The sequence below is a fragment of the Telopea speciosissima genome, chromosome 3, assembly GCF_018873765.1.
Source record: "Telopea speciosissima isolate NSW1024214 ecotype Mountain lineage chromosome 3, Tspe_v1, whole genome shotgun sequence".
Lineage (NCBI taxonomy): Eukaryota > Viridiplantae > Streptophyta > Magnoliopsida > Proteales > Proteaceae > Telopea > Telopea speciosissima.
Genome location: NC_057918.1, coordinates 45,378,805 through 45,390,552, shown reverse-complemented (window position 1 = coordinate 45,390,552; position 11,748 = coordinate 45,378,805). Strand labels below are relative to the sequence as shown.

Genomic DNA, 11,748 nt, shown 5'->3' with positions numbered 1-11,748 from the left:
GAAGAAGCCCATATATACGTCACCTAACGGACGTTAAAAGGTAGGATCCATGTCCCTTTATAAATTCCCAGGGCGGCTTTTGTTGATTTCTCAACTCAGGCTCGTCGTGAAATACTGTGCAGGTGATGGCGAACAACTACAGAAGATTGCCATCACGACCATCACGACGAAACAGTCAACTGGTATGGGAAATAGTGGTATATATGGGTTCATCCTCACCAGAGCCTTAAGTTTTCTTGCCATTAAATATGAAGGTAGAGGAGAGCTCTTTAAGAATCACCCTCTCACCATCTAATGGATTTGTGTCCATCAAACCCGATTCGATCTGGTTCAGTCTGACTTACTTTGTATTGAACCTTTTATATATTTTAGTTTAATATTATTGTCAAGCCTGCTCCTAACTGGCTGGAATTTTGGATGAAGTACAGGAACCTTTGACCAATCACCCAAACACATTGTGGAGCATCACTCCAGTAGTTGAACCTCCAAGGATGTCCTCCTACATACCTGCTAGAAGATGGATTGCAGCCCCATACAATTGCACTGCCCACAGCATGATGTACTATATAAACCCCATGTATTCTCTTTCCTATTCATAAATGTGGGGCTCACACCTATACAGATGTGTATTAAACCCTGGGTGTGGTGTTGGTGCAAAGCCCAAGCCCTGGGCCAAGCACCTATGCAAGCACAGAGCTTATACAACATTGTTGCATTCTCTAGGTGATGCACTGGGCGATTGGTCCAATCACCCAGTGAATCACCCAAAGTGGCTGAATTGTATATTTTGAACTCCAGACGTGTGGGGACCACCCATACAGACCATGGACGCCCTCTAGGGGTAGATGGGAATTTTAAGAACCATTACCTACCCCTGGTACCATATGGACCCCACCTGAGCTGCCAGAATGGCTTAGAATTTAGTAGAAAAATGCATTTTGGAGAGGGGGGCTGGCAACCAAATAGGCCTTAGTCATGGCTGGCCTATAAATAGGAAGGCCCCAGCCCATAATAGAAGTTCTGGTACTGTTCAAACTATGGAGAGAAAAGAGAGGAAGAAAGAGGGGAAGAGAAGAGAGAAGAAGAAGGGAAGGAGAAGAGAGGAAAGGGAGGAGGATCACTGCACTGCTGCATCCAGCCCCTATCCCTGCAGAAAATCCATCTTAGGTAAAGAACCTTAGCACCTTGAGTTGCTGCCCTTGGTATATCTCTGTGGATCCCAGCTCTGAGATGGTGTTTCTGGCCAAGGAAAGCCCAGAACACCTTGGAACTACCTTGGGATGCCTCAGATCTGACATGCAAACCTGTTGCATGTAAGATCTAAGCATGCATAACATAAATTCATTGTTGTTTTTACATCTGAGACTACAACCAGTCTCTGTGCCAGACTGCACTACCCAATTGCACCCAGAACAGGAAGTCTGGGCATGGATCCTTGCATACAAGTTGATCCATGGTTAGATTTGGGTATGGACAGCTCCCTACCATGAATCTATATGTAAACATACCCTTGCTTGCAGCCTAAACTGTGGCTCTGAGCTGGAACACAGCTTGGGCTGCTGTTCTCTGAGCTGTCTGGACAGCTCCTGGTTTCCAAATGGGAGAACCAAGCCAAGACCCATTGGGACCATTGGATTCCACTCCAAATGTGGCCCATAATCATCCCACATGCATTCCAGATTGACCTCATGGCTGCCCATGCAGCAAAATCTAAGAAACCAGGCCTGTTTTCATCTCAAACAGGCTGTGGGCGATGCACTGGGCCCAATCACCTAGTGAATCGCCCAGAGATTAATTGGGCTATATTGTTGTCCAATCTTTGTGGGCCTTCAGCAATGGCCATAGTGTGTGGAGGTGGTAAATGACCAAAATACCCTCTTCACATCTGTTTGGTAATATCCATACCTTGGTTACCCAAGTGGGCCCCACAGGGTCTGGTAACCATGCCAGGGATGGCCCAGCTGAACTACTGATCTGGGAACTATTTTATATGACTATCTTGGCCATGTACAACTGATTATACTGCCATATACCAAATCAGATCTTATTTCACATCTCTGGATGATGCACCGGGACATAGACCCGAAAGCCCAATGCAAGACCCGGAGAATTTCAAGTGACGCCAGACTAAACACCGAGTCAAACCAGTGAGCCTAGACCAATACTAAGTTATCCAAAATAGCTTTTGAATATTAATTAACACATTTTTTATTTAATTAGGATTTGATCCCATGCTTGAGGTGCACAGCTAGACACTGGCCGGAACTGAACCAACAGCTGAACCAGTAGGATCAGAACAAGGTGAGTGAAATTACACCATGTATGTAAATGCGACACGGCTAATATATCAACACAATTTATATCAACATAATTATACTATTCACTTAAATACAATTACTGTGAATTCCATTGAATAAAGAATACTTATGAATGTTTTGCTTGGACTTGAATGTTGTATGTGAATTACTAGATTAGAGCTTGGAAATGAGGCCTTTGGTAGCCCGTAGAATGGGATATGGTTGACACCACCCGACTCATACGATGCCATATAGACATATTAGGCTAGAGTTTCATCACCCATGCTACGCACCCTTGTCAATAGGGGTTAAGGTGTTGGATACCTGTGGGAGCGAGCATATGAATGAGAAAAGAAAAAGAAAAGAAAAGAAAAGAAAGAAATGTTATTGCACCGAAAAGGTGATTATGGACTATAAGCCAGAGAAAAGAAAAGTGATAAAAAGGATGGATGCCTCACAGGTTAATCCCAGAGGGTTGGTCAGGCTGACCTTGGTGACAACTGAGTGAGCTGACTGGTCCTCTCCGATAACTCAATGGGTGTATCACGGGAAGGGGTTAAAAGCCCGCACCAGGGATACATGTATTGGGGATTGTAGTAGCACTAACCTGCCTTAGTTGTAATGTTAGGTGGCTAATTAAATAAAATGAACTGCACCTCATGTAGACTCATATGGTTGTGATTGCATGTGTATGCATGGTGCTGTATTTCATTCACAAGCTCGGTGGAGCTCACACTCTGTTATATATGTTTTCTGTTAGATGATCGTACAGGTGGATGTCACTGTGGCGGTGAGACTTATTACCCGAAGGCAAGCCATGGTGGTTATGACTATATTGGTATAGACCCGGACGGAGGACATACCGTTGGCGCGTGTGTTCTCAGTGATAGCTGAGGATGACCTGTGAAGGGTGTTGCTGCTGACTCTTTTTGTTTTTGACGGAGTTTTTTCCCATTTTACTTTTCAGCTTCTTTTTGGGGCTCAGGTTACCTTGCCCTGTAGATATTTCTTTTGTTTAAGAGTTGTATATGATAGAGATAGGTACTATTGTTTTCTTTGTGGGTGTGAGAGAGAGAATGAACAAACATAGTACTGTATATATTTTCATTTCCTGTACTGTTACTCTTTCTTTTAAATGTTTTAATGTAAATATAACTTTTCGCAGCACTCTGAGTATTACATGATGTATTATGGTGGATGTGTGTGTCTGTGAATGGATTAACTACTTCTAGAGCTGTGGGATTTGACGGATTGCTGACGTGCAATTTGGATCACCTATCTAATCCTCCCAGGGGGTGGTTTGGGGTGTGACAATTATCACATGTGATATAAAATTTTTAAGCATTATGTGTTCATAAGTTAAACTTAAAATGGTAATCACGACTAAGGTTTGGGCTGGGCAGCCTTATCATATGGTCGTCACATTGGGTATGCCTAGACATGTGATGTCAGGGTACGAATGTGAATACTCACATGTTTGATGTGTGTATTGGCGAAGAATCTACTTTGTCGATTTCCTCATGTATTACTGTTAGATGTAGGATGGGATAGACATGTGTCACCGAGACCCTGTACCTGAGAAGACCCTGTCACTGCAAAATATGATCGCAGTCTTTGGTTCATCAATGACTGAGATTCAAGTGAGTCAAAGCCAGTGTTCTGGGAATGCGCAAACATTTGTGAGTGAAGGAGTTACTCAATAAGGTCACCACTACCCGATTGGGGAACACCAAGATAGAGATTGTCTGTGAATGGTCAGATCGAAATCTGGATCCAGTATCGTTTTGAAAATGGTTTTTGCAAAACCTATTTTATATAAAATGATAGATTATATGTAGTTATTTAATTAAAATATTTTATCGAGTTTTGTGGGACCCGATCATATACATAGACTCTCTGATATGGACTTATTTTATGGAATGGGGTTCGGCAGTACTAGTGTACATGCCCTAGATTCCATCACGATGGTGTTGATTAGTGGTGGGTTGGTACATGATTATTTATTATCATGTAGGAGTTTATTTAAAATTTGCTAAAATAATTGGTTATTTATTTAATTAATGGATATGGTGCTAATTGTAATTATCCATAAATTAAAATAAATAATTAATTAAACTATTTCCTATTAGATTCTATTTCTACACCAATTAGAAGCACTCTAGGTTTAAACAATATCAAGCCAATGAGGAGAGAGAGTGTCTGACTCTCACTGAGATTTATCCAAACAAACCTTTAGAAGCCTTTTCTATTTAAACACTCTAAATATGGAAGGAGGCACCAAGTTTTCAACCTTGGGCGAATTTTGGTGCTCCCCTCCACGTTTTAGCTCTCCCTCTCTCTCTCTCTTTGATCTCTTCTCTCTCTCTCTCTCCTTTTTGCTCTCTAGTTTTTGAGAGTTTGGGTTTAGGAAACCCAGATCTGTGCTTGAAGATTTGAAAAAGAGAATCAGGGATTGGCTTGGAGAACCTTGGCTGCACCATTGGAAGTACAGATCTGTTTACCTAGTGTGCTCGTTGGAGGAAGAACCATTGTTAATTGGAGGAGCAACACTTGAGGCTCATCAGGTTAGCAAAGTTTTGTTAATTCCCCTTGTTTTAATTATATAATTATTCATGGGATATGAAAGAAACCCGAATCGATCTCTTTCTGTTGCGCATTCGGGTTTGCGATGGATCTCTCTTTCTATGAGATAGAAAAGAGATGAGTTTTCTTTCTCTTATGGATCCCATAATTTTATGGGACAACAAAGAAATAGATTGGGTAATAGTTTATCATACCATACCCTAATTGGGTCACAGTAAGACACCCATAGGCGACCATGGGCAACCCTAAAAATTAAATAGGGCGCCCTAGGGCAACCCTAGAGATTCCAAGAGTTGAGAATTCTCATATGAATGATCTTGGTTTATCAGGATCAACAAGGAGATGATCCCATGGATTACTATTTGACTAATAGTGTGGTATCAGAGCCAGGTTTCTCACCCATGGATATCACATAATTAAATTTATTAGCAATTATTATGTATGGGATGCAAGTTGTTAAGATTCTTTTTTAGTTAGTTATGGATACGCATGATTTGTTACATGGTTATTATAACAACCTTCCCATGCGCACATTAGTAGTTACAAGGTTGTTAATCTTTAACAACTTGCCTATGTAGTTGGTTATAAGTTTGTTTTATTCCAAAACCATGTTTTTCCCAAATTTGAAAGATTGTACTCTTTGGGGGTGATGATTATTTTTTTTATTTATTTTAATTTTCAAGGATGTGAGGGTGGAGCGCATGATGCACACTCCTACCCCAACCCCTGCCCTACACGCACACCCCAAGCCAACCCGTAGACAGCCAGCGCGGCTTGTGCGCAGGCTGCTGCCCGCGGCTTGTGCACCTAGTACGCTCCGTGGATGCCCCTGGGTGGCCCTGTGTGTGTGTGTGTGTGGGTGCGTGTGTGCGACCTATGTGTGACTATGGTTGTTTCCCTCCATTAATAAAAAATTTAAAAAAAGGCAAAACATAATTTTATTTTTATATAAAAAATTTTGTGATTTGGAGGAAGAAAATGGGTGAAGAGATTCTTCTCTTCATCCACTTAGATTAAAATTGGATTTTAATGAAAGGGGCATAAGTACATGTTATCACATGTGATGTGTGGTTCAAATTTTGATGGATCCATATGTTTTTGTTTACTTGCATGGTTATACCCATACTTAGTATTGTGTTATGGATGTGATTATAGGATTAGCTATCTAATAATGTGGATGGTTATTTATGACATGGATTTAATTCATGGGGTTAATGGGTGGATATATGCTTCTCTCTTTCTTTCTCCTTCTATCTTTTTTATAAACAAATGTACTCCATCCTATGGGCAGCCAAAAATGATGGGCTGGTTTTTTCATGGGGATTTTTTAATATTTGAAAGGAAAGTGCATAGAATTTTTCTTAGGCTTCAAATGTAATTTTTAGAGGAGATGAGATTTCCCAGAGCATGTTAATGATGATCCACATGTGTTCAAAGTTCATGGAGATGATAATCGCCAACTCTGAAGAAAAAGAACATGGAGGAGATGATCGAGTTGAAGCATGGAACACCCTTGGTATGATGATGCGCCCATGAAGATTATTAGTTTTTATTTTTATTGGGAGGAATTTTTTAATTACTTCTAATAAAAATACTGTCATCCCATAATCACTTATAATTAATGTTAATTAATTATGTTATTTGATGTCATCCATGATATGTTGTGAGAGTGTTTCATTATCCCTCTTTGATTATAATACATATATGATATGGATTAGTCTAAATTAATAGACATATCTATGGCCTCCAATTGAAGGTAAGTGTAGAGGTTATGTGATATGACCCCACATACGCCGACAGGACATTGCCAGGCTCATTATCATATGATCATTTATATTTATCTCTATCTAGAAACATTAGGGTATGGATAGTGAGAGGGCATTGCGAAAGTGGTCCATCTTTCATGATTCCATGATTCTAACTAATGCAATAGGTGTTTACATGACTTGGGTGTGTGTCAGTCGATAGGATCTAGATATGACACCCAGGTGGCCGAAAATATTGAAAGCCCATGAGCCTGACAGATTAGTCCACACTACCATAGTGTGTATAATGACTCCTGACAAGGTAAGTTATGCATGCAAGGGTTGTAGATATCCAATTCATTTTTTGGGTCATCAGAGAGACCTAAATTATGAGAGACCATTGATATGTATGCTCAATTTTTATGGATGGTTATTAATATGCGTGTGTTTTTACTTGTACATGTGTAGATTCTTATTTAATGGTTGTTGTTAATTCCAACCTAGTAATATTCATTAGTGAATGCAAACTAAATGGTACAAACTATGTTGATTGGTACTAGAGCATTAAATTGTTCCTGATTGCAGAAGGTATTTTCACGATTCTTAATGAACAAATTCCTCCTAAACCCCATCAATATGATTTTAAGGCATATGAGGAGATGCAGGATTTCTTTAAGAAGGCTCCAAGGCATCGCTTTACATCCTAGGATCATTAGAAAAATCAATATTGGACTTAGTCAAGGATATACATACTTCAAGGGGTAAAATGGATAAGCTTGCTGAATTATTCAACAGGCAGTTGACACATGCACACTGCGATGTAGTAAGTCAGATTTATAACTCCAAGATGTCCCAAGGGACTCCAGTGATGGACCATGTTATTAAAATGATTAATCTATTTAAAAAACTAAAATCTATAGGGACCAAGTTTTATCTGAGGTACATGACAGATGTGATCTTGTAATCACTCACTTCTGTCTATGCACCCTTTAAGATGTCTTACAATATGTCAGATAAGGAACTGGAGCTCATCAAGCTTGCTAATGCACTGGTAGAAGCGAAAACCACCTTGAAAAAGGATAAGGCTGAGGTTCATGCTACTAATGTGAAGCCTTCTCCAAATGGAAAGAAGAAGAAAAAGAGATATAAGGGTAAAGCCCTGAAACCCAAGGGTGGGAAGTCTAATAATAAGAAAGCTAAAGATAAGTACTTCTATTGTAAGAAGGAGGGTTACTGGAAAAGAAACTGTCACGCATTCCTAGCCACTGTGAAAGACAAGAAGCCAGATGATACAGAGGTTACTAAAGAAGGTACGTGTGATATTTATATTCTTTATGAGTCAAATTTGTCCTTTGAACCAACCAATTCTTGGTTGGTGGATAGTGGTTCTACCGTTCACATTTGCAATGTATTGCAGGAGTTCAAGGAAACAAGGAAACTGGAAAAAAATGAGGTGCGTCTTCGGGGGGCACTGGAACTGAAGCCATGGCGATGGTTGTTGGGACTTTTACTTTAAATTTTAGTTTTATTAATTTAGTCTTAAAGAATTGTTACTATGTACCCTCTATTAAGAGGATGATGATTTCAGTTTCAAAACTTATTTTAGACGGATATAGTTTTTCCTTTGACTCTAAGTTAATTATTCGATTTAATAATTCCTTTGTGGCATTTAGATATTTGCAAAGTGGATTGTATTTCCTAGATTACCCTATTAGAACGAATATTATTTCGAATGTTGATTTGAAACGTAAAGCAACCCCAGTGAACTTAACATATCTATGGCATCTTAGATTAGGTCACATTAATTTGGACCGAATCAATAGATTGGTAAGGGATGGGCCTTTAGAGAGTCTGAGGGTGGAACCATTCCCTACCTGTGAGTCATGCCTTCAGGGCAAGATGACCAAGAAACTCTTTAGTAATAAAGGTACTAAAACCACAGATCTATTAGAGTTGATACATACTGATGTGTGTGGACCCATAAATATACAAGCAAGATATGATTGAGTATTTCATAATATTCACTGATGACTACTCTAGATATGGTTATATCTACTTGATGCGTAGAAAATCGAAGGCCTTTGATAAATTCAAAGAATTCTAAGCCGAGGTTGAAAGACAGCTCGATAAACACATCAAGTCCTTACAATCGGATCGTAGAGGAGAGTATCTGTCGGATGAATTTAGGAAATATCTCACTTCACAAGAGATGGTTAATCAATTAATTAATCCAGGAACACCATAACAAAATGGTGTATCCGAATGACGCAATCGGACACTATTGGATATGATCTGGACGCTACTCACTTATAGTGAACTACCTCTTTCTTTCTGGGGATTCGCCTTAGAAACAGCTTTCTATATCTTGAATAGGGTTCCAACTAAGTCTGTAGCTAAGACACCCTTTGAGTTGTAGAAAGGGCATAAGCCTAGCATACAAAACCTTAGGGTATGGAATTACATAGCACATGTGCGAATTCAACAGATAAACAAATTAGAATCCAAGACTTCAAGATGCTATTTCTTAGGCTATCCTAAAGGCACGATTTGTTATTATTTCTATGACCCAATTGACCAAAAGGTCATTGTCAGTAAACATGTTATTTTTTGGAGGAAGAGATGTTGACCAAGAAGTCTGAGCCTGTAGTTATTGAAGAGTTATTGGATAACTCAGAAATTTCACTTCCAAAAGTGAGACCAGTTGACATACCCACTGAAAATCAAGCACCTCAAGAACCTTAACACAGTGGGAGGACTATCAGACAGCCACCAGGTATACTCTTCTAATCGAAGAAGAGAAAACAGTGGAAGAGTTCCACATGGTATTAGTTGAATCGGATGATGATCCGGTAACATACTCTGAGGCTCTTAAGGATGTTGATGTCACTAGGTAGCTGGAGGCAATGCGCTTTGAAATCGATTCGATGCATTCCAACAAGGTCTGGACTCTAGTCGATCCACCACTTGACATTAAGCCGATTGGATGTAAATGGACCTTCAAGAGGAAGAAGGGCGTGGATGGAAAGGTCGAAAGATTCAAAATGAGACTGGTGGCAAAGGGCTATACCCACAAAGAGGGTATAGATTATGAAGAAACATTTTCATCAGTGGCGATGATGAAGTCCATCAAAATTTTATTGGCAATCACCACATACTATGATTATGAGATCTAACAGATGGATGTGCAAATCGCATTTCTAAATGGATTACTTCAAGAAGAAATTTACATAGAATAGCTAGAGGGGTTCTCTTCCTTGGAGGAAGAAAGAAAGTATGCAAATTACAAAGGTCCATCTATGGACTGAACCAGGCTTCCAGAAGCTGGAACATCAAGTTTGATCAATCAATCAAATCATTTGGTTTTGACCAAAACATGGATGAACCATGAGTTTACAAGAAGATCAATGGGAGTGCAGTATATTTTCTTGTTTTATATGAAGATGACATATTGCTGATGGGTAATGATGTAGGGTTTCTTTTATCTGTGAAACAGTGGTTGTCCACAACTTTCTCGATGAAGGACCTTGGTGAAGCTAGCTATATCCTTTGGATCAAACTCGTAAGAGATAGCAAGAAAAGGATGCTAGGCTTGTCACATGCTACCTATATAGACAAAATCCTGGCCAAATTTAGCATAGAGAACTCCAAACAGGGAAGTGTCCCTTCCTGACATGGAGTCAGTTTTTCCAGATCTAATTGTCCTCAGTCTCAGACAGAATTGAAGAGGTGAAGAGGTGAAGAGGATTCCATATACCTCTACGGTAGGGAGTCTTATGTACGTTATGTTGTGTACGAAGCCGGACATTTGCTATACAGTAGGTATTGTGAGTCGTTACCAGTCTAATCTCTCGGATGATATATTTAATGGGTGGAGGTGTCATTGTGTGGTGGAGTGCAAAACAGAAATCTACAGCCGATTCCACTACCAAAGCAGAATACCTAGCGGCTTGTGATGCAACAAAAGAAGGTGTTTGGTTGAAGAAGTTCCTATCAGATTTGGAGATTGTCCCTGACCTTGTCAAGGGCCTCATTCTCATGTTATGTGACAACAGAGGGGCTATTGCATAAGCTAAAGAGTCTAGGGCTCATCAGAGGAACAAGCACGTGCAACGGATGTATCACCTCATCAGAGAGTTTATCCAGCAGGACGATGTGAGTATCTCCAAAATGGACACTACTGAAAAATGTGTCGGATGCCATGACAAAGGGTTTGTCTCCTAGAGTGTTTGAAAAACACATGGAGGGCATTGGTTTAAAATGTATGGGGAATTGGCTTTGATGTACAAGTGGGAGATTGTTGGATTTATGTGTCCATCAAACCCGATTCGGTCTGGTTCAGTCCGGTTTACTTTGTACTGATCCTTTTATTTTTGGTTTAATATTATCACAAGCAATATAAACTTTTTGAGCATTATGTGCCCATAAGTCATACTTAAAATGGTAGTCACGACTAGGGTTTGGGCTAGGCAGCCTTATCATATGGTCGTTGCATTGGGTATTCCTAGACATGTGATGTCAGGATACGAATGTGAGTACTCACATGTTTGATGTGTGTATTGATGAAGAATCTATTTTGTCGATTCCCTCATGTATTACTACCAGATGTAGGATGGGATAGACATATGTTATCGAGACCCTGTACCTGAGAGGACCCTGTCACTACAAAATGTGACTGCATTCTTTGGTTCATCAATGATTGAGATTCAAGTGAGTCAAAGCCGGTGTTTAGGGCATGCGCAAACATTTTGTGAGTGAAGGAGTTACTCAACATAGTCACCACTGCCCGATTGGGGAACACTAAGATAGAGATTGTCTGTGAATAGTCGGATCGAAATCTAGATCTAGTTCTGTTTTGGAAATGGTTTTTACAAAGCCTATTTTACATAAAATGATAGATTATATATAGTTATTTAATTAAAATGTTTTATCGAGTTTTGCGGGACCCGATCATATACATAGACTTTCTGATATGGACTTGTTCTACGGAATGGGGTTTGGCCGTACTAGTGTACATGCCCTAGATTCCATAATGATGGTGTTGATTAGTGGTGGGTTGGTACATGATGATTTATTATCATATAGGGGTTTATTTGAAATTTATTAAAATAATTGGTTATTTATTT

At 39.6% G+C, this 11,748-nt stretch overlaps 1 protein-coding gene across 1 annotated transcript; it reads left to right on the top strand.

The window, feature by feature from the left end:
- Positions 1-7,619: 7,619 nt before the first annotated feature.
- On the top strand, positions 7,620-8,077 carry LOC122655221. Its single transcript, XM_043849432.1, has 2 exons — positions 7,620-7,935; positions 8,043-8,077. Exons 1-2 carry the CDS (start codon positions 7,620-7,622, stop codon positions 8,075-8,077), a joined length of 351 nt encoding a protein of 116 aa, XP_043705367.1.
- Positions 8,078-11,748: the final 3,671 nt, after the last annotated feature.

What these genes read in the sequence shown, in the direction of transcription:
- LOC122655221 (XM_043849432.1), top strand. Translation starts at nt 7,620, where the DNA reads ATGTCTTACAATATGTCAGATAAGGAACTGGAGCTCATCAAGCTTGCT. An exon ending in TACAGAGGTTACTAAAGAAG is followed by an intron (nt 7,936 to 8,042) that starts GTACGTGTGATA and finishes AATGTATTGCAG; the next exon opens with GAGTTCAAGGAAACAAGGAA.